The 24,827-nt window shown below is 39.4% G+C and overlaps 2 protein-coding genes across 5 annotated transcripts in view; one reads left to right on the top strand and one right to left on the bottom strand.

Moving 5' to 3' along the window:
* Positions 1–24,827, bottom strand: part of LOC140673566 (ribonuclease H2 subunit A) — a 214,554-nt gene that overhangs the window by 40,817 nt on the left and 148,910 nt on the right. For all 3 annotated transcript variants that reach the window (XM_072906575.1, XM_072906573.1, XM_072906572.1), the window contains one exon: positions 12,509–12,653. In XM_072906575.1, coding sequence (XP_072762676.1) covers positions 12,509–12,653 — 145 coding nt within the window. The remainder of the gene's footprint in view (positions 1–12,508; positions 12,654–24,827) is intronic.
* LOC140673568 (uncharacterized) overlaps positions 1–24,827 on the top strand; it is a 186,841-nt gene that overhangs the window by 42,288 nt on the left and 119,726 nt on the right. The window lies entirely within an intron of this gene.

The raw sequence follows: 24,827 nt of genomic DNA, 5'->3' as shown, positions 1-24,827 counted from the left end.
TTCTTGTTTTCTCCAAGTCGGCTCCTTTTTCCGCCCTTTCAGATTGCACGAAGCTTTAATTTCTCCTCGAAGGTCCTTCGCTACTTTTCCCGATACCCGAGTCGAGTCGAGTCGAATCGAGTCGAGGCGGGTCGGCGGTGGCGGCGGCTTCGTTTCCGTTTCGACGAGGAAATAATAAAGGTCGATTCTCGACGGTGGAAATTAATGTCGCGCGTCTGGGGAATTTATTGTTATTAACTCGCGGCTATATATCTATCTGCGTGAGGAAAAATTATGTGTGTGTGTATTTTTTAATTTATTTAGCAATGATAAGAATTGAGGAAAGAGAATAATAATTTTTTTTTTTTACCAGGCACAAATCGCGTGCAATTCAAATTGGAAAATTTTTATTTACTATCGAGATTAACTTCCAATGCTCTTTTCTCCATTACAATATTTTAATTCTTATTATATTTGTACGGTATCATATATTGTAATCGGAGCCATCGGAGGTGAAAATAAAAACTAGTCAGAAATAAAGTTGTCGTTTCTGAACATTAAATTATAATCAAAAAATTGAATCATATTTTTTACGTATATCTAAAGTATAATTTAAAATATTTGCTCGACATCGTTATATAATATTTCAATTTCCAACATTGACTGCTTCGAAGAAAAGTGCACGTATATTGAAAGATGTCGAGATCAGTACGGGAAAGTATAAATAGCATGGTACACCGACAAATACAAAGTTAAGTAATTTGTGACGCGATATTTTAACGGATATTAGCGATATGCGAAGAAAACACGGTCTAAAAGCACGGTTAAAAACAAGAAAATGTGAATTAAGAAGAATAGCTTTTAAAATAAAAGCATTTCTCCATAAAATTCCTTAAAATAGACGAGAGAAGGCCTTTGAAAGTACGTGATTAGTTATCCTCTTTCGTTTTTTCCATGGTATATAACTGTGGTATCTAATTAAATAATTTATGAACAATGATATTTAGAAACCAATTGGTTTCCAATTTATTTGTTTGATTCTTTATCGATTCTTCGGTCCGATATAAGAAACAATTAAAAGAGAGAGAAAAAGCTATTTATTTCTTATCGGAATAAATTTTATTTATAAGAATATTGTATAGACTATTGTATTTAATAATCTTTTTTATTTAAAACAAAAAGTAATGTTTTTGGAATTTTTCAATACAAAGCACTGTTTCTAATCTATAAAACACACACACACACACACACACATATATATATTGTGTATATACAATGTATATATATATATTCTGAAAGCTGACAATTCAATGCATGATTTAAAAAAAATTATTACGATTAAATTTTCTTGAATTGATCTTATTTTGGAAAAGAGTGATAAAAAGATATTTTTTCGAGCAGTTGTACTTTTTTATTTCCGCAAAGGGAAAAATTGGGGTAAGAATTCTTTTTTATTGTTTGTGCCGCGTGTTTTCTTTTGTGAATATACAAAAGCAAAATTGCTGGAAAATATATCTTCTTGTTACTCATCATTCATTATCAAAATAAAGTAAATTTAAGAAAATGTTATTAAATGTAACGATTTTTGAAAATTACGTTGAAATGTCAGCTTTCAGAATATGTATGTTTTTTCAATTACGTTGAAATGTCAATTTTCAGAATATGTAGGTATATATTTTATAACTTAAGAATAGTACTTTGTATTAAAAAAAATATCACCTATCTGCAAAAAAAAAAAAAATTACATTTTGACCAACCCAATATTTAATTTAATTACACTTTATATTATTCTTTAGTTATAATAAATACTTTTAATTACAGAGTGAAGTAAATTTTCGTTCATATTTTACTATATGCTATCATTAACGCAGGAGTGGGAGGGGGGGGGCGAATCTCGGAAATATCCAAACTCGTAGCTTCTTATAGGGCAAAGTTCACCCTTAGCTACAACGGCTAATGGACGAAACGGCTGTACATTTGGTATTATTGCGCCACCGCTGTTACTTTCCGTCGGGCGAACCTCCATTAGGCCCTTTTCTCGACGGCGAGCAAAATAATGAGTTAAAGTAGTCGACGAGACGAGAGACACGCCTCATTTCCATTTCCTTTAGAGGCCTGTGCGCGGGGGATGCGTTCGGGGGATACCCGAGAATTATTTACGCCGTCTCATCTCCGGTGGCGGCGACGACCAATTATTATCGCGCGCCGGTGATAACGCTCGTCGAAATTTTCCGCACTCTTCGTGATATTGCGAGATGCCACTATGACCTCCCTCTTCCTCCTCCTCCTCCTCCTCCTCCTCCTCCCTTCTCTTCTTCTCGCTCGCGGTAACTATCCTGTAACTTTCTGCATTATAGCCGTGTTAACGAAACAATTGCCATCACAGCGTCGTGTCGGTGCAGTCTCAGGTAGCCGGTCGCTTCCTCTCTACATTTCTCGACGAGAATATAGAGATGATCTCTCATTAAAAGTTGCTCGAAATTTGCGATATTGCGTGATATTTTTAATTCGGTTATAAATTTCAGCAGCGGGAAAGCTAAAAAATTATAAAACATACTTCCTCGAGCGCAATCTTCGAGCAAGTTATTTCGCTATCGGAAATTACGGATATCTGTTATTATGAAACCATCGAGAACGTCGCGCCATAAAATTCATTTCATTTCATTTCGTTTCGTCGATCATATCTTCGTCGTATCCTTTGAGAATTAACACGATCCGGACGGATATTTTTATGAGAAACCGTATCGAAATTATCTAGCGTGCCCTCTGACATTTTTACACCGCGGTTATAATTATCTTTTACGCGTAGAATGGAAAGCGATAGACGAAACAGATAAAATAATTATTTTAATATTTCATCCGTCCTACGTTTGTCAGAATATATACAATATTGGTAAGGTAATCGCTATAGCATTTCTCTGTCTCAGCAAAGTGACATCGGTTGTTCTACTTCCGAAGATGTGCGCGTCCCCGATGTATTATGTAGATTATATAGATTAATTATATACACGCTATATAATTACCGCTTGCTAATGAAGTTATCGATCGGACTGTGCACAGTTAGTTGGAAAGGTTGAACTATAATAATTCTTACAAGCGATCCGCTTAATTATTTATTGAGAGGCACAATTAATCTTGGAGAGCTATTTTTTTTTTTTTTTTTTTTTGTTTTTTTTTTGTTTTGCGGAAAAATATCTGTGTGTCACTTTCGAGGAAGGACGATAGATACTGTTAATTCGAAGTAGATTAGCTCTCTTGAAATAAAAAGAGCATGCAAAGCCATGTAGTAACGGAAATTAGAAGCAGAACTCAATTTGCAATTGACTGATTCAAATGAGGCTACTCTTCTTCCAACGCCTGCTCCCATACACGTATCTAATCCCTGAAACGAATCGAATGCGCGATAAAAAGCGCACATAAAGCTCGAACTCTCGTTCAGCATCGATTTAGCAAATGAAATTAATTAAATAATCGTAGGTCGATAATAAAAATTGACATTAAAGATTAAATCCCAGGATACGTATGAATGTAATTATATTTTATATTATATATTAAATTACATATATTTTATACACATCTTTCTCTTTCAAACTCTCGATGGATGACTTGGGAAGGAAATACATATACATAAGATACTCGTCGATGAATCGATCTTTATGAAAACCCGCCTTTTATCCGATGTGATACGCGCGTTCGATTACATCTCGACGACGATCGAGTCGATCGACGCCGATCGGCTTTATGTTTCTCGAGAGGTATTTTTCTCGGCGGGATACGCGCATGTCGAAGAAGTTACCCCGAAAATAAAGCCTCGGTCGCACGAAGCTGCTGTTCGTGGCTCGGGCCACGACGTAAAGGAAGTTGCTCAACGACCGTTGCCTTTACTGTTTATACGATCCCCAATCCAATCTCCAGTCTGAGGATCTTTGAGAGAACGAGTCAACTTTTGGAGGAGTGTCACGACTCCCGGGCTGTCTCCTCCGATACTCGAGAACGAAATTACGATAACGAGGGATTTCGTAGCACGTTACACGATCCTACGCCACCTTCTTTCTGTCCCTCTTTCCCTTTCTCTCTCTCTCTCTCTCTCTCTCTCTTTCTCTAAAACGCCATCTATTCGTCCTTCGTCTTTTACCATGAGATTCTTAAATTCGTGGAAGTGTGCTAACTTCCAGAAGTTTTCGAGAAATCTAGAAAGAAAGAGACAGTAAGGATAGAGACATGAAAAGGAGGAAAGATAAAATTGGCGACAGTAATTGTAAGGATTTAGTCAACTGCCTCTAATTTTGACGGTCACGTCACGTGTCGAGTATCGAGGACGCGATACGATATGCGGGAACTCTATTGACAGTTGTACTCGTAAGGCGTAATCGGCGAATTGTTTCGAGAGTACAAGATAAAGTATAATCACCTCCGCGATTTACAAAATATTGATTTACAATATATTTCAAACGCTATAAAATAATATAATATTCGGACGCTAATAAATTATTTATATATTATTACTCTAATATTGTATATAATTGGAATAAATTATATGAAAAAATAATATTTTTTATACAAATTAATTGTTTCGAATTATTACAATGAATTTTTTTAGGGCAACAAGTTTGCGTTATGAGTTTATATTGTCTCCTTTAAAACGTCTATTGTCGTGGAAAAATTTTCTTGAAGCAGACACGCGAAGCAGGTAAAAAATACGAAAAGAGAGAACGTGCTTTTGCCTTTCTCTGGGAAATTGGAAACTCCGGCGTTCCATGACAAAGCCGGATTGCTTGTAACGAAAGTTAAACGCATATAAGACTCCGCAGTGTTAAAAAAATTGGCGAAATTAAATACCAAAATACTCGTGTACGTCAGTGAACGTCAGGCTCTGTTCGAATGAACACGATACGATAGCGAGAGAAAAAAAACGATATAACACGTGTTGCAACATGGTGACATGCAAATATTGGCTGATCGAACAATTGCCCAAGCCATACTAAAATATTTATTGACACTTACAATTCGCGATATTCCCATATAAAAAAAAAAAAAAAAAAAAAAAAAACGAGAGCACTTTTCGTCGCTATATTGATGATATCGATTGGCTTTTCGATCTTTTAGCCGTTGCAAGCAACAAATTTATAGTTTGATTTCGCAACTACTTGAATAGATTCTCTAAGTAGCTGATTATTGTTGGGATTTAAAATATAAAAAATTATAAGAAAAGGATTTTTCGATTTATCGCGAATTACTTTATGATATTTTCAACTAACCAAAATAGCAAACTATTATTATGTCAGGATTAATACAGATAGAATTGCGCTTATTTTACGATACCCGCGTACATACAATGGAAATGAGTATGATTACATTTCTATCGTGACAAAACTGCAGTCGCGTTTTATCTCTCGGATGTGGATACGCCCGTATTTCACGCGATTTGGGTCGTTTCTTTTTTTGCGCGTTCTCCCGGTTTCCCCTCTTTTGATTTAAAAAAGAAGCTACGTCCCCGAGCACGCAATGTCGCGCGCATAAAAAGGAAATGTTCGGGAAAATCGTTTCGCGAATCGCTGCAGTTGCATTCGACCCGCTCGTGAAAAACGAAAACAAAAAAAATTCGCGATTTGTCCGTTTCGCATATATTTTTTCACAACGCACAATACTGCTTTCTCGAAAAAAAATATTGTTATCGGGAATATAGTTTTGGAAAAACTTTTAGTCCATGTTCATGAAAAAAAAGACGGTCGCTGATCTCTCTCTCTCTCTCTCTCTCTCCTTTTCGCTCTTGCTCTCTTCGGAATCGCGCACTCGTAATTCGCACCGGAAACACGTGTCAGTTTTTTTCCACACGACAATGTACGCATCAGCTGTCGATACCTGTTTCTCTCTCTTTTGCAATTATTGTTTATAAAAAATCTCGTCACTCAACGATGCGAGGTTAATAAAACGAGCGAGCTCTTTTTGTAGAAAATATCTCTCTGCATCGCGTATAAACTTCCGAACGCGTAGGGTATTATATTTGACAAACACAAATTAAAAAAAAAATAAATAAATAATCCCTATCTTGTCCAAAAAATTTTACTTTACAGGCGACAGCGTCGGCCCGCGAAGCATAATTGCGCGCGTGAATATTTAATAAATCATTTAATTATATTCACACCGCATTTAATTATAAACAACCCGATGATAATGATGACGCGCAGATTTTGCCGGCGACACGCTGATGCAGCCGCTATAAAAATCTGTTGCAATACCAGTCGCAACGTGGTAGTCGGTACGTCCGTCACGTTTCATCGGCTTTCGAAATACGTTTCGTAGAAAAATGGTTGGTAGAGATTGCGGAAAGTCGATATATCCGCATGTTATACATTTTGCTCTCTTTCTCTCTCTCTCTCTCTCGCTCTCTATTTTTTTTTTCTTTTTTTTTTTTTTTTTTTTTTTTTTTTTTGTAATCTATATCTCTAGTGTCGATTGCTGGCATATTCGTCGGGAATGCGTTAGACAGTTCATGCTGTCGACGAATTCGATGCATACGAATAATATTTCACCAGAATTGTCCATTCTGTTTCTTGACGAAGATGAGAAGGTATACAAATATAAGTAAGACGTTATAAAATTTACCATCTGGTTGAAAGCTTTGAAATTCGTTATTTTATCGGGATAAAAAAAATAAATGTTTATTTTGCAGGAGGAAAATAACAATAGCCTAAAATACGATGGTTTAAACGTACATTAGAACATGCAAAACTTTTTAAAGTGCGCACTTTCGCTGAAAACAGAGTCTATAAACGGAAAACGATTGTGCAAAACGCATTAGGATAATTCGCGATGCGTTTCAGCGCCAGACTAACGACACTCTCGGCTGTACCTCGCGTCGTATAAACGCGCATAAATGCAGATAAATCTTGTTAAAAGATTCTTGCACTAAGAAAGGCGGTGAGACAAGCGTGCGCGCGACACGCGCGGAATTTACGGCTCGACGAGCCGAATTTTTGAGACACGCGGGCCTGGATTTCAGGTGGGCAAGGGACGACATTTTCGGCCCATCGTGTATTCAATTTACCCACCCTCGACCCGAGGAGGCGGCCGTGTACCCGGTGTCTCGTAAATAAACGCTCGAGGAATGTTGCAGATGCTTGCGCGGGCATAAAACGGGCGTAAAACAGACGTTGGCGAGCGTGAGGTGGACGTGGAAGGTTATAAAACGATCCCGGGTGTATGCGCTGCAGGGACATGTAAAAATGCGACGGAGAAGGCACGGTGTCGCTTCCCTCTCTCCCCCTCCGTTTTGGGTCCAACGTTAAAGGGCTGTAACACGATTTCTTTTGATTTCTGCCAGTTCGATGGCGCGCGTGTTGAAAAATCAGCTTTGACTTTGGAACAAAAAATAGTGATCGATCCCCCGTATTATACGGGTCTTTCCCTCTGTCAGGCGAATCGCACGTCCTGATTTCTGTCCGCAGATTGTCAGCCGTCTCACGGTAGACTGAGTGGATGTTATTAATAATGCAGAAAAACGCGCGAGAGAGGCTCGCTCTCTCTCTCTCTCTCTCTCTCTCTCTCTCTCTCTCTCTCTCTAGGTAGAGATAGGGATCTGGGGGCCGTAGTGGTCTAAAGGGCTTATCTCGCTCATGAAATTTGTAGACGTGACATTTTTTTTTCGACCGTATAGAATGTATCACGAATGGTATAGAGATAGAGTATAGAGCGTCGGATGTGTAAAGTTACTTAAAGCCAAGCAAGTTATTAACACACGATGGCGGGGGTCGACGAAGGCATTGTTGTTGCTTTAGCGCCGGCATTATTCCATCACTGTCGCATTCGTGATACCATCGAGATTTACGATCTTACGGACGGTTCGATCATATCATCGTCACTATTTACGTATGCACATCATCTCCTATCTATAGTGTATTCGTGACATCGTCATTCGTCCTATTATAATACTGGTTTTGCAACGAGATTAGTTTGGCACTAATATTCAATATTCAACGAAGCTACTAAGGGTGTTACTATTTTGTCATCGTATGTAAACATGCCATATTTCTCAAATGAAGCAAATAAAGTTTATAAACTTGTGTGACACACATTTTATACGAGACGTTATTACGGAGTCTCGGTGCGCATTTTCCGTTATTAAAATATTATTTAATTATTATGATTTTCTCTCGCGACGGGGATTCTATAGATATAATGTATGTATATTGTACAAACAATATTTTATTTCGCGTATTTGAGAAAGATTTTGCAGCTTTGATAATTTATTACGATTTTTTTTTGCTCGCATACGTAGTGTATTATGTCGAAGTTTTGATTGAAACAGGAAATTGTGTCGATTAATATAAAATATGTACACTCTTGTCTCTGAAATTAAATTTGCGCGGGACAAATTTTTCCGGCGAAAATATTAATCTACGTCAAATGAAACGCCATGAAACGCGCGGGCTCAAAATAATTCGTGCCGTGATATCGAAAGCCGCAACATTGTTTTATTATACATAGAACCCACGCGCGGGACGCTTTCATATTAAATTTAATGTCCCGCCATAAACGCGTAACAAAATAAATAACATTTCTGGCAATGCGCACGACAGATATACTGGCGTAATTATCAATATCGGAAATTTTTTTCTATCAACACGATTATAATAAACGTAATACGCGAACGGACGTAATATAATCGCAATTATCGTGTAAACAAACTCTCTTGCGTACTACATCATCGTACATATATATGTACGAGTAGCCAGTATTATTTTTTTTTTTTTTTTTTTTTTTTTTTTTGTCTCTTGTCACATTTTTGCGCACTGCAGCCACATTAAATGATTCATGAATCTTACGACGTGTAATATTAAATATTTTAATTTAAAAAGTTAACTCTTATACGTACACATATCCAACGAAACGTACTCGCCACTACGTCATGTAATGTTGCACATCGTTGAATAAAAATGTGATATTATGATTCATTCGATGATTTATGATTCTTCTGGCTCAACATTAAAATACATCACGATATTAATTTTTGTATATTTAACAACGACCGGATTAATACATGTGCGTGTATATTCGCATGATGTAATTGTTATTACGGCTAATTTTAGCCATATTACGTATATTATCTTATCGTATACGATCAATATTATTTTTCATTCGAAATCACCTCGCATTTTCGCCGAATGCTACTGTGTGAACTAAATGATTTATGAATCTCTCTTTAACACACATACATTTGAAATATTAAATTGTGATATTTTTAATAATACATTGACATTTATAATTGTACATTCTATTATTGCGTCATATTGATATTTATGGGGAAAATGCCATCTAAAATGTTTTAATATTTAGATAAAAGAGGCATTTAAATAACGAAAAATATTAAAAAATATATATAAATATTTGTATACACATTTGCAGTATTTTTTTCAACTTTATCGTCGTATTTCTCTGAATTTTTTTGTCACGATAGATTACTTAAAGTCACTCGGCCCTAAAGGTACATCGGTCTTACGGCTTTGGTAATTAAAAAATCTAGTCAGCTTAACCTCCGTAACTATAATTCCGCTAGGGTTAAGCGGTGATTTATTAATCCTCTCGATAGCCGTCTTCTCCAAATCCTTCTTTTTCCTCTCTCTCCCTTGTGACATCAATCGTTAACGTTGCCGTGTCGTCGCGTAGTGTACACGGGATAATGAGGCCGCTACCCAATTTCGCGATGTGTGAATTCCGCATTGTTTCCCGCACCGTTTTCCCAGGGACGGTGCAATTACCGTCCGGACCTTAAATGGCCTGGTTCCTCTCTCCCTCTTTGGCTCGGGGACGACGTGGCACACGCGAAGACGGATTTCCTCTCGTAAAGTACGCGGCGCGGCGTCTCAAACGTAATTACTTTGGACTCGTGTCTACTTTGTTCATCGACGACGAAATCTTATTCTGCGCTAACGAGCAAAGCGAAACTTCCAAGCGGTCCCCGGTTTCCCGTCTTTCCCTCGGATCCGTCGCGTCGCGTCGCGTCGCGTCGCGTCCCATCCCGTCTCGTCTCGTCCAGTTCCGTTGCCGCGCGCGTACTTTTTTCCCCTTTTTTACGTTGTAACGACGTTCGGACAAAGGACGTTAACAAAAGTAGACGAAAAAGGGGGCGACAGTGGGAGACGTCGGACGGGAAACTAAAGGGGAAAAGGGAAGGGTAAGGAAGGAGAGGGGGAAGAACCAAGACAAAGATAAAATAAAACGAGAGGAGTCCGACGTCGACGTTGTCGTCGTTGTCGTCGTCGTCGTCGTCGTTGTCGTTGTCGTCGTTGTCGTTGTCGTTGTCGTCGTCGTCGTCGTTGTCATCATCGTTGGTAGGGTGGCGTTTTCCATCGCCAGAGAACGCAAAGTAGGTCATCTCGGAGAAAAGTCCGTAAAAGCGTGAAACGCAAAAGTAAAACGACGACGCGGCGTGGACGCGACGGGGGTGCCGTTGATGCTGATATACTTCCGCCGATGATTTGCATAAAGTTCCGTCGCGGTCCCGGCGAGAGACCAGGTCGACGTCGACGTTGACGATGAGAAGAAGGACGACCGCGAGAGACTTCGCTTTTCGCTCGTCGACAGAATTTTCGGCCACCGATTGTTCCAGTTGCCACGACGCTATAAACGCGCTTTACATTTGCGATTGTTGTAAAATTTTTTTTTTTTAACATTTTGTTAATACATGGAAGGTGTTTTATGAAACGTTGCTGAAATTATTAGCTGTCGTTTTAAAATGCACATAGGGAGCAGGCGAAATTAAATATCTTCCAACAGAGAACATTTAGAAATTTTATTTATGCGTAGAAATTAAAGGTAAAATTGAATATATTTTTTTATCATTCTTAATATATCTACGTTTACGCAGCTGTCATAAAACAAAAATCTCAATGATAGATATTTGAAATGCGTATCATTAAAAAATTGAAATAGAAATCAGGTCTTTTTTGGAAAACTATAAAGCATTGAGATTGTCGATATTTGACTTTTATAAACGTTTCCTAAACGATGAAAATATCTCTGATTGTCTTTAGAGTCTATTTGTTAATAAGACTGTCAAATATTCTTTATTAAAAATATTTTATTTTTATTACTCCCTATATGCATTTAAAATAGCTGATTAGATTCAGCAACTTTTCCTGGTACATCTCGTGCATTGTATTTTTTTCTTTATTTAAAAAAAAAAAATTAGAGTTTGGTGTAAAGTGTCATGACAATTTTCGATTTAAATTTTTATATTACTATTGGTTCACGATATTTATTCAGTATTTGAAATGTTCCAAAGACAGAAAAGCTACATTTCAGAATTATTTTAATCAATTAATGTCTTCGCTCTCATTTTCCGTTCTTCTTTTCAGCATGAGTTGGACGCCACACGGTCGTCATTGTGTGTCTTACGGCGTAATCGGAAATTAGAAAACTTCGGAGTATTACTTTTCATTTAGCACGCGGGTGCATCAAGCGGAATTTTAAAAGTACAGAGTGAAAATGGTATTTCGCACGGGCGTGAAAGTGTGTTTACGAACAAATATAAACTACTTTATGTATATCAAATTTTACGGAAAAGTGTGCAAACACTCCTTCTTTCCAATATCTGTCAATCATTTTTATGGGAAAAAGATGTGAAAAGATAGATAGATAGAAAATTCGTAATACGAGATGTATTTGACAGAAAAAAAAGATATCAAATAAATATGTACGAGAGTTGATAGGTCGCGTGGAAACATAATGTTTCTTTCTTCGATGCATTTTCGCTATTCTTTCTGTGTTTGTTAGAAAAGTTGGGCCGACAGAGTCTCGCGATTGCTTTTTCTTCAAGCAAATGAACATTTCCTGCAAGTTTGCGCAGCGTAGCTCGTCGAGATTCGCGCGATGTACAGGCGAGGAGGCAATGTAAGAAGGCGGTTAACATAATTTACCGGTAACGAGCGGTTCGAGCGAGTGTTATTGCGCTACGCGTAGGGAATAGGGCGCAATCCAACCTTCTTCGCGTCACGATTAATTCATCCCCGCGCGTGCTCCAAAACTTCGCCGGCGCGGCGATAGGGAGCTTGTTTTCGTAAACGAAAGCTCGCCGAAAAGCTCTCGGATTATCCGACATACACGTAGGGACTCTGCCCTTTCGCTCGGATTAACTTTTGCCGGAATTTACGTATGTCAATGTGTACCATCGATATAAAATCCCCTACGCAATCATCAACACGTGACAGCGAGAGATATCGAAAATAAAAACAAGTTATATAAAAAAAATAACTAAACATAAGAGGATTATAATGTGTGTGTTTTATACAATGTGTCTACGCAGAATAAAATCAAAACTATCCATTACGTAATTTTTTAATGACAAAGCGCGAATATAATTGAGGCTTGTAAATATTTTTAGCTTCACGGGTTTAATAGATGTAAAATTTAACGCCGGTCAATCTCTCGGTATTAGACATTCATTAACGCCAATTTCTAAGCTTGAAATAAAAAAAAAAAAAAAAAAAAAAAAAGAAAAAGAAAGAAGATATACACATGTATGACTCACCGAAACAGCAGACGTTCATTGGCTCCGGGATGTGATGAAACAGGGGACCTCTTGCTCCTCGACATCTTGAAGGACGAGCGTCTCTCCCTTTCGCGTCTCTCGCTATCCTCGTGAGCGCGCATCGACATCTCCGGCAAATCCGACACTGAAATATTTCAAATAGCGCCGGGTTGTTATTAGCATTATTTATCACCCGAATAGATGCAATACGCCAGGCGCGTATTTATAAATCAAATGTCCGCGCACGGAAGCGCAACACTCTGCGCCAGACGTCGGAGCGGATTTATCGACGATACCGCCCTGAATTCGATTGTTTCCCATCGTCTCGTCTCGACTCGTCTCGTACCGGCACGCGTATATTATTCGTTACAGACGTAAAATATTCAAATTATTTCGCCGTCGATTATTCGGCTGGGGTTAAGCTCCATCGCTCTCTCCCCTCCCCTTCTCCGCGATTTCCGCATCGAAATTCGGGTAATTTCCGCAACTACGTTCAAGTCCCAACCCGAAAATCTTGAAAAGCAGGCCGGATTTTACCGTAATGCTACCGGCAGCACAAACGTGAACTCTGAGTCTCTTACTTATTTAACGAGACAACGATGGGACCGGAAGTCATACAGAGAGAGAGAGAGGAAAAGGGAAATAACAGATAAAATATATGGCGCAATATAAAGTTATGCTTTATCGAGAGTCGCGAGACACATAGAGGGGCTCTCTACACGTCTAGCGTCTAATAATAGATATATCGGCTTGAAGAGAAAGAGAGAAAGAGAGAGTCGGTGAAAAGGAATGCAGATAAAAGATAGGCCACGCTAGAATCTGGAACGTCCCGCGCGTATATAGATAAAAGTTTCCTTCGAGATACACTTACGTATAGTTAGGTTTAAATTCGCGTTTCGAATCGAGCATAAAGTTATCTTAGCGGCGAGAAAATCGCAAGTTAGCCTTCTTTGGAGAATTCTCGATACTGACGTCGAGAGCAGCGCTTCGATTTGAGAATTGCACGGAATCGGAGGATTGTGCATTTCTCCATCAGGATGACGGGGAGATAGATACTTAGGCGTTGATTCGGACTTGCCCTTATCGGATATCAGGACGCACTTGTCGGAACAATTTCCGTCGACGACCATATCGTCGGTCTCGGGGGAGAAGGGGAGGGAGTGGGAGAAGAACTCTGGCTCCCTTCGTCTCCGTTCTTCATGAAACGAACGAAGGGAGGGAAGGGAGGCGGAGAGGGAATAGTCCGACTTGGGCCAAGTTTGACGGCTTCTGTATGTGGGGCAAAGAAGGAAAATCGCCATCCTCCGCTCCGGGGATTCGGGCTGCTTTTTTTTTTATTCACCCTTCTGTGTGCCGTGATCCCCCTACACCCTACACGATCATATCTTTCCCTTAACGTCTCCCTCTCCCTCTCTCTCCTTCTTTCGTTTCCGGAGCGAGCGCGTCGCGGCGACGGATAACCTGCCGTCGTTCGTCCTCCTTCGCGCGATTTATCGAGGTTTAATTTCAATCGCACCTCCGCCTCCGCCTCCGACTCGAATCCTAACTGGCACACCTCCTCGATCCTCGATCTTCTCCTCTTGCCCTCTTCCCCTCTTCCCTGTCTGCATTTATTCACGGCCCCGATGCGCGATCCCGATATTTCTTCGATTCTTCGCCGACGAGAACGTTTGCGGTTATTTTTCGCCATCTCTCACCGTCTCACGTTTTCCATCTTGCTTCTCGTGTTTGCGTCGTCGTTTAAGCCTGTATCTTAACGGGCGTCGTGTAATTTACATTATCGATTTCAGAAATGCCGCTGTCGGGGATCCGCAACGACTTTATATATTCAAGAGCGAGGTAGCCCAGATTAACCCGGTTTTCGCATTTAGTTCTCGCCTTCTTCCATTGTGAATGCATTTATGGAAATAAAATTATTCAATATTATATCAATATACACGTAATCGATTATTATTACTATTTATAAATTAACTGTGGATTCAATCTGGACACGAATTTTTGAACGCGCGTGTGGCGAAAAAATGTATCATTAATAAGGCACAATATGCTGCTCGAGAAGACGAAACCGTGCTTATGCGAAATTGTCTCCCTTCACGTTCACGGACTTACGGTCCACCGCACTATGGTCTTCATCAATAAATTGCGATTATTCCTCCTGTGTCCCGTGCGACGGTGCAGCCGCTCGGACACGAGCAAATTAGGGCGTGATTAAGCGAATAATTAATAACAAATCCGAGACGCGGTACCGGCGGCGGCCGGTAATGGACGACGACGTCGCATGTTGCAACTAAGAAGTATTATAATATCGCATGTGCGACCGATTTGATCGTCATTGAAAAACGGAACGACCTGTAATCGCTTTGCTCTCTCGAGCGTGGCATGCGACGTTACTTGTGTAACGTCGGCACCGCCGCTCTCTCTCTCTCTCTCTCTCTCTCTCTCTCTCTCTCTCTCTCTCTCTCTCTGCGCACCGTCGAATGCATTATTAATTATTTCCATGTACATACACCCGCGTGTGTATCCATCTTCGCGAGCGAGCGCATGCATTTATTCGTGCCCCTTCTCCTCCACTCTCTCCTCTCGCGACCCCGCGTGTAGTGTGTTGTATATATATAGATATATAGATATGTATATATATATATATATATATATATGTATGTCTAACGGGACATAATAAATCTCTCTCCCTGAAATCGAGGATACTCGGCCAGATCGAAGCACGTCACAGCACGATGACAGGCTACAGAGCGATTTTTTATACCGCCACGCTAAATCGACGTTTCATCCCCCGTACGGGGTACGTCGATATTCGAACATTTCCTCTCGTCTGCAGGCAAAAATTCAACGTTGCGTTTCACTTATATTTAACGTTGAATATAGAAAAAGACAACGATATGCGTCGATGGTTTTTCTTTAAAATTTCTCTTTCTTTGGGGGGGAAATTTTCTCCCGAAACTATTGAAAAAAAACCACCGTCGAAATTGCGATTGTTTTGAGACACCCTGTGTGTACTGCATATATCCTCGCGTTTTCTGCGCTCTTTTCTCCAGAGAGCCGTTCTGTGAATTCGATATCTCTCTTTCTCTCTCTCTCTCCCTCTCTTCCCGGTCGCGGTCCCGAGGTATACCATGTGTGTGAGTGCGTGTATGTGTGAGGTTTTTCCGGATACTGCTATATTTTCCTTAGATCCAACCCGCTTTACGACGGATAACGTCGCGACGCACGTTTCCCGGCACTTTTCCCTCGCGATAGCGACGTAAACGCATTAACGTAGCTGAATTACCGTCGCGATAAAGCAATTACGTTAACGGCACTTACGTCGTTTAAAATTCACGGCGTAATCGTCCCTCTCGTTTTCCGAACAGGACGCACGGGTTGCGGCTACGCCGATCACGTATTCACGCTTTAGTCGTTTCGGTAGCCAGCTGCGCTTTCGAAAAACTCATCCTATATCGGATTCCTGTGCAATTTAGCGAGAGGAGACTGGAACTGTTCAAATTATTGGCCGTTTGAGTAAATAATACGTAAACAATGCGGGAATTACGACGTATGATTTTTTTTTTTTTTCGTGATTTTCCAACTTTACAGCGAGAATTTTTGTATTATGTAATAAATATTTTTTACTTTACGGCTTAATTTTTTTTTTTTTTTTTTTGTTTTTTTTTTTTTTTTTTTTTTTGTCAAAACCAATTACGCAAAAGATCTATCATATTTTGTTTAATGAATCAACGTGCGGAAATTACACTAATTAAAAACTCATAAACTCCGCGTAGTGATGAATAGCCGGCGTGTCGGCCGATAATTTGTGCGGCTTATCCCAAAGTATTTTTTTTAAAAAGAACATTATCCCGCTTTTATGATGGAGATTTCGCTTGCCGACGTCGCGCTGAAGGCTCATGAAGGGGTTAAAGAAAAAAGGCATCGGCTCGGCTCGCTTGCTTCCAGCTTACGCCAAGTTTTGACGTTGTTGCGCCCCGATTGAAATATGCGCCAAGTGCACCGTGGAGCTTTTTAATCCAACGACCGGGGAAAGTATCGGATACGTCGTTACGGAGTAAGATGTATAGTCTCTCTTCTCCTCGTCGTTTTCGGCTAAAGCTATCGATCACCCTGCGGTGGCGTATCGTGTTTTACGAGGATAAAAATATTTAAGACAGCGGTCGATTTTCTATCCCTCGCCGCGACGAAAAATCTTTTTCTTCCCAATTTATCTACTCTTTTCGTTTCTCGTTGACACAAGTTGACGGCGTTTATAATGTCGCCGAGACGTGAAATATCGAGTGTGTGTGTGTGTGTGTGTGACTTTTTTTTCTTTTTGCTATGCATTTTAATACATACATACATGCGTCGCTACGTTTCGATTTTGTCAGTGACCACGTGTTTTATTCGACCGATTGCTATAACGCTATCGCGTAAGCCGCGATCATTCGCGGTGAATTGAACACCGTTAATGAACGAATCGGTAAAACCGTGATGCAGCACAATATCAGCAGCGTCATTTCGATGTGAATAGAATACAATTTTTTGGTTACATTAAAATATTCGAATTAAATCGTAATACGATATTACATTAAAATTATATAAAAATTTAATTACGTCGGCAATTCTTATAATGAAATATAATCTTTCTTATTCTCCTTTCTCTCGTCGATATAACGTAATTTAACGTAAATTTTATATTAATAGAATATAATTTTTGCTTACATTAAAACATTGAAACATTCGGATTAAATTGTATATTACATTAAAATTATATAAAAATTTCAGTACATTGGAAATTATATTTCTTACAATGAAATACTCTTTCTTGTTCTTTCTCTCGTCGATATAATTCTAACGTAAATTGTATAAAAGTTACCGGCTTATAAAACAGTTGTATGAAAGGAGTTATTTCAGAAATGTCGTAACGAGCGGTATTACATACACGGTATTACATGCTCCTTCAAGAATTTCTACGTCATTGTTATTGCTCTTTTCATCATGATGTACGTTACACGAAAACAGTTTCAGATTCTTATCAAATACGGCCGGATGTATTTTTATTTTTTTTTTTTTTTTTCTCCCTCACAACTTCCCAATCTCAGCTTTGATAAAACACAGAAGAATAACTAGCGCCGGGACTTGTGCGAGAAGTTACTTGCATTACAAGTTTTTGTACTCGCAGAAATTCGAACAATGCCCGACGAGTGTCGGCCGAATGTAGTCTATGCAAGTTTAAGTTAAATATTGCTGCAGCGGGCAACAACTTTTCGCGCAGACAGAAGTTGTACGTTCCGATACATTCCAATTAATTAAAGCAATCAATATCCGTTTTAAGCAAAGCTTTGATAAAGGTAGTTTTGTAGAAACGAGAAATGAATATTTCTCATTTCACAAATTAAATGCAATTTAAGTGTCACTTTGATGAATATATATTTTTGACTATAGACAGCGTTTTGTGTCAAATATCACGCTATTTATTCTCTTCTGACAATTTTAATTTATCTCTGGAAATGGTACCGTCAATTCATTCTTTTGTACGGTTATGTTCCTAAATATAAGACCCGAAATTTTATCAATATATTAATAAAGCAATCTGGTGGCTTTAATAACGTATGGATACGCGCGCGTAGTTTGTCAAACTATTAACGAATGAAGTTCGGGTGCACTTGATAATTTATGGTGGGTTTATAGTTCTAAATACACACACACACACACATATGTATATATAATACTATTTATATTATGCCTATATAAATAACGATATATATATATATATATATATATATTTATATAAATCGAGGACAATTTATAGATCATCCGTGTTTGAATTTATAGATTTATCTGTTATATGTTGGATTCTTAACGTCAATGGATGATAATAGGTACATATCAAGCAATTTTTTTATTGTCTCCGACAATTTTCTCTTTTTAAAACAGAAAAAAGAGAGAGGGAGAGAGAGAGAGAGAGAGAGAGGACAGAATCCGTGCAAGTTTTCACAATATGTAACTCGAGCATCGCTTTCCATCTCGACGCGGCGCGTAACCTTTATGACGATAAAACACACTGGGAAACTACGCAAAACAGAAATATGTGAGCAAGCATGCGTCCATTCTGTACGGACGAACGGCGTAATAATTTCCGCGTTTTTGTAACCGACCAACCGGCGCTTTATTTCGGTCTATTGTCGGTCCAGTTGCGTAATAAATAGGATGCTTGATTCGTTGTAAATACGTTTCCCTTCATCTGAATTATTTTTATCGTCGCCGACCGCCGAATTTCAACCTTTTATTCTGGCTAATCGAGGAAATCGATCATTATGCGTGATGTCATAAACGGCCCGTTCGTTTTGAAAAGCGTGTAAATCGTATCGGCAAAACTTTGTTAAAGCAGATGGATCGAATCAATTCGATATACCATATTCGATACTAATTGTAAGCTCGGTTGGCTTTGCTGCGAGCGAATAGGCCCGCGATCCGCGAGAGATTTAGCATGCTCGGTAATAATTTATGATAATAATAAAGAGATATAAAAGATATTCGAAAAATAAATTGACAATTCATGAAAATGTAATAATGAGACAAATGGAAAAGTTGCATTTATGTGCATCAACTGTGGAATATAATAACGGGAGGAGATAACATTGCATACGCTCATATATATATATATATATATATATATATATATATATTTGTGATGTATTTTCGATCGTTTTTGTGCCCGGTTAAATCAGACATACGCCAGATGTACGTATAACGCATGCAACATCAATCGGAGGATTCGCAGGACCGGAAGGGATTAAATTCATTAGCCCGCATCCGCATCCGCATCCCGCATTTAAAGTTAAATGCAGCGATATCACTCTCGGCCGGCGCGGCGGTCAACATCGAACGCTCGATCTTCATATCAGGCAAATAAATCGCGGCATCAGATGGTCGCATTTAGCGTTATAAACGCGTGTTGTTGCGAGCAAGAGCATTGCGTTACCGAAATTTGATTTACTTTCGAAATAAACCGGTTCCAAAATCGCCGCAGGCTACAACGCGCGGGTTACACCTACGTCGCGTGTAATATCCGTCGTACATTATCCGTGGCGATGCGACGAAAGTAATGTTGTTGCGTTGGTTAAACGGGGTACAGATTCGGCAATGCGGGCCCGTCGTTCTGATGGATCGTGGAAGACAGATCGTTGTAACATTGCGCGGTTTAACCGCGCTGCGGTTGTCTAACATTTTCCGGCATGTTAACTCTCGCTCGCGCGAGCGGAGACATTGTGATGCGTGATGTTATTCGTATGTACCGCCATTTTCACATTAACGAGCGCAATAACGGTTTACCCAAGTCTTAAAGTTTGTCAGTCTACATGACGATGCTTACAACGCATGCCGCCAAGATTTGCACCTCTTTTTAACCTCATATCTCGAGGAATTTTCTATTAATATTATATATACATAATTTCTATTAATATTATATATACATAATTCAAGGTGTTTCCTCGCTGAAAAAATATGGAAAACTTGGAATTCTCAGAAATGTCTTTTCTATCTGGGAAATATCAAGGAATTCTTATGGAATTTTATTGAGATTCAAGGAATTTTTTCAAAAATTTTCTCTAATAATTTTACCCTTTAATATTGTAAACAGCAAATTGTGAATTTCAAATACATTATAGATATATCTATTTTTATTTATGTATTTAATTTTTATTAATATATTTAATGATAAAAATAAAATATATTTAACAAAATATTGAATATGAAGTACATACTCTTTGTAATTTTTAATGATAAAAATGAAATTTTATGCAAGTGAAAAATTCTGATTTTATGAAAGTTTTTCAATTTTGTGTTTATAGTACATTTAGAAAATTAACTCTTGAAACTTAGAGGCTCACTATTTTTCCTTCACGTGAGTGAAAAACGTTAGAAAACGCATGCAATAAAAAAATTGTCAATATATTGAAAAAACAGGAAATATTTAGAGAACGTTTTTACCAGATTTAAGTAGACCTGTAATTACATTTTTTGATTTTTTCGAATTATATCTTGAAAAATTCGTTTAAAAAAGTCTCTTTATTTATTTCATATATTATTCTACAAAATTCATTTTAAAGAGTTGATAAAATTTGCAATAAATTCAAGACAGAACTCTATTTATAATAATTATGGGACATAAAATTAGAATAACGATACATTAATATTCAGAATCGTGTAATAAATTCACTTGACGATTCACAATGTCAATTATTATTCGTTATTATTGATGATTATTATTTCTGGCAAATTTGCGCGAGAACTAATTTATTGTTTTCTAGGGCGACACCACCACCAAACCTAACCGCGAGTTTCGGGCAAATCGCTTTGATACATTACAGTTATATCGCTGGCGATTGACTCGCGACTCGGCGCGTTAATCCGCTGACGTGCATAAAGTTTGTCGAAGCGATATTGCGAAATATTTTCAGGGGCTGATTCGCCACGCAAACACAGCGGGTGAGTTTGCGCGTGAAATTCGACGCGTGTACGCGGCTTTACGTAACACGCGCGTTATTTGATTCCGTTCTTCCTTCCTCCCATACCCTCGGCACCCGAATCGAAATATACCCGTGTCATACGCGTTGGCCGCGCGAAAGTTCGTCGTTCGCGATAATCCGTTTCCGCTTCTGTCAAAATTGCACGAGCCGCAGGGCGAGCGAACCAGAACGCGTCGACGCGCTCGTAATTCAGCATAATTGAAAATATGTGTACATCGCTATTTCGAATTATACATGAAGAAGAAAGAAGGATGGGGGAGAAACATGCGTTAAACTGAATTAAGCGACGTGTTAATAATAATTAACATTTAATAAGATTCTCGCCGACGTACGGATTACAGAGAATTTGGAGAGACGAATTTATTCGTATGAAAGATGACGTGCTATACTAATATCCATTGGCATCCCACTGTCTCGATTACCGGCGCATAATCTCGTCAAGTCCGCTAATAGGATCACTGACACACATCGGCTTTTCGACGGTGTTCCGATTTCGCACAGTTGAACACAGCGATGTATTTCCGCGTGCGGGCGGGTCGGTTGGTTGTACGTCTACCTCGCGCGGATGGTTGATCGATGTGGGCGGCGATACGGAGGCAAGACGCGTGTCTGTCGCTCAATGCCAAGTTGTTTCCAAGTACGCCAAGTGGAATTTCGGTCTCGGGACACGCCACTGACTCGTCGTCGTAGCTTCACCACAGGGACAAAGAGAGAGAGAAAGAGAGAGAGAAGTCCAATTACTTTCTGTTATCTTTGTCAAGTTTAGAATTGTTGCAGCGCTCGTAGAGCAACGAAATTATTTAAGCGGTGTAGCGTGAAGAAATTTAGCCGACTAAGAAAATATGAATGTTTACAGTGACATAAAGAGACTTTGACAATTTGATTGAGACATCTGCTTCGCGTCGAATTTACGCCCGATTAATTCATTCGAAAGAATGTTTTATTTTTCTTTTTTTATTCAAAGGATGGATTCTAGATATATATCGCGTATTGAAAAATCGCCCGTGATTTTTCACAGGATTCGAGACATCTCATTATCCTATTCATTCGTAATTAAATACTTGACAAAATTACAGTTCTCCCTGCTAATTTTGTAAATTTTAGAAAATACTTGTCCGTAATTCCAACGTTCTAACGTAATTTCGTCCTGAATGCGCAATGTTACGGGACAATGCATTTCGGATGGTCGCTACACGTTACATTGAATACGTAAAGGGATATTATCCGGTCATCCGTCCAGTCTATCCAACAATCCGGCTTTTAATCATTTATTCATGGCTTGAAAATTACTATTACATCTTGGGAGAAGCGAATTCTATCGCTACATACACATATATATATATATATATATATATATATATATATATATATATATATACACACGTCACATTTACAGCTGTAATCGGAAAGAAGTCGATGATTATCGAATTACCGCGAGATTCTATTATCGCCGAACGAGAAGAGAGAAGGGCGCCCAACATCGCGCTAATTCACTTACATGCCTTGTAACTCATTATTACGGCTGTAAATCTGCCGCTAAAATTGTGCTCGCGAGGAGATGAAACATGAATATTTAAGGCTCTTTGCCCGGATTAAGAGATCCGGTATTCCTTGAATAACGAAGCCCGCGCCCTCCCAAACCCTCCCCTTCCGTCTAGAACTTCTTCCGCCATTCTGTCTTACCCTATCCCTGTTCCTCCGCCCGCGATTCGTGTCAATGCACCGGAGAGTCGTAAACGTCGCAAAAAGAAACGTCACGGTAGAGTCTCGCGATCCGCGGAATTACACCGGTTTTCGCACGGGTAAGCAGAGCTGAAGGAAATATTAGCCGCTGGTGCGAGCGAGACGGCCGGATATCGATTTTCGGTCGCGCTAATAAATAAGCGCATGCGTCCCGCGCGCCACTTATACCGGGTGTCCCGACTCGCGCGTTTCGTTGCTTCGCTCCGCAACGACCACCTCGAGAAAATTATATCCCTCTCGAAAGAGTGCGCTCTCGACACGCGATTTGCACGGTTTCACTTGTTATTCTTTCCCTTCTACCTTTTTATTATTTGTAACAATAGCGCTATCTTTGCACCGAGCGCGCCAGCACGTGCATGTGCATTTTTTCGTCTCTAGTACATGAAAGAGAGAAGGAGAGGAAGACATGTATATATCACGCTGGCACTTTGAGCTGAAATTTACAAACTTGGCACCCTTATCGCACAGCGAAATTATTCAATAATCGCGAGAGTGTAATGTTTCGTGCAGAGCGAAAACTAAGGAAGAAAGGTACGACGGAGTTTTATCCCACGGAGAGTGAGAGAGAGAGAGAGAGAGGGGGGGGGGGGGGAGGGGAGCAAACGGAAGGAGAACTTGGCGCAAAAATTACGTAAACCCCAACACGTCGGTACCTCGAAAGATCCGGATTTACCCGCAAGTAAGCGATAAACAATCGCGCCATATTTTCAAAGACCGATGAAATATTCAGATTTTCCCTGAATAAATAAAGATTGACTACCAGATTGCATTAGTCTAGTTAACTCCTTCTTCGAACAGGGATCCTCTCGCGATATCCTCCCTACCCTTACGATCCTCCAGGGACCGTAAAGGTGTCGTAAAGGAAGAGAGAGTAGATAAGCGTTCTCGTGGCTGAAGAAAAGGGGACCCTATCTGCGCGCAGAAAAACGGCGTGAAAAAAAAGAAAAGAAAAAAAAAAGAACGCGTCATTGTCGTCGACAACGTCGGGGATCGTTAATAAGTAACGGAGGCGGCGTTTCTGGGTCGTCTATACGCACGTATAGTTGCTCGCGGTTGTTGGCGTGTAATGCGTGCCATATACGCGCACACACATACACACGCAACATACACAAATATAACGGAATCGCGATTTCGCGCTGCTGCTCTCTAACTCTCGCCATCGCTGCCTTCGGGGGATGAAATCTATCCTGACGCGTGCAACTGGTACCCCAATTACTCGACGAGGGTCGTTAGTCGCAAATCCCTCTCTACCCCTCGCGTCCGTACCCTTTCCACCGGCATATCGCATGTGTTTCGTCGGTGAATACTTAAAACTACCACTCCGTCGCTATATGCATAAAATGGCATGTAAGGGATCGCGATTGAACGAGCACTAATTATTTGCTCTCCTCTCGGAGAGCGCAGAATCAAATGACGTATGGAAAGCTACGAGAAAAATCAATGTATGCTCGTCTTGGGGGAAGAAAAAAAAAAGAGATTTTTAACTGTTTCGCTGATATAATTAGAATCGTTGATTAGATCTCTTCGTAGAAAGACGTTTGCGCTTATTTTGATAAACGTCCAAATGGATTGATTTTTATTTCCTTCTTTGTTAAGCTATTGTATAATTCGATGTCTCTTTTTACACTGTCGTACATTAATACTGTTATACTTGATTTAATAAATAATTTTCTTCTTCTTTCTCTTCATAAATATATATATTTTATACGGTTCAATTATACATTTAATTGATAAACTTTCCGTTTCTATCTCGCAGTACCGAAAATGTTCCTTTTGGTCAAATACCCTGCAAAAATACGTCCACACTTACACGCAAGAATAGCAGCAGTTTAAATTGTTCCGGACAAAGTGTTAATCGCGATAAGCGTTTAAAGCCGCGGCTTACACGCGTTACTTTAAACGTATGGACAATTTTCTGGCGACGATATCCACGACACGAGGGAAGTCGTTCACCGATCTCGCAAACCCCTTGTCCAAAGGAAACTACTCTGATTTTTTTTTTCTTTTTTTTCAAGCAAAGTAAGAAGAGAGCTGTGTCGAGATCTCTCTCTCTCTCTCTCTTT

This window comes from Anoplolepis gracilipes, chromosome 14 (genome assembly GCF_047496725.1).
Source record: "Anoplolepis gracilipes chromosome 14, ASM4749672v1, whole genome shotgun sequence".
Taxonomy (NCBI): domain Eukaryota; kingdom Metazoa; phylum Arthropoda; class Insecta; order Hymenoptera; family Formicidae; genus Anoplolepis; species Anoplolepis gracilipes.
The sequence above is the reverse complement of the archived record's forward strand: the minus strand, read 5'-3'. Positions and strand labels throughout refer to the sequence as shown.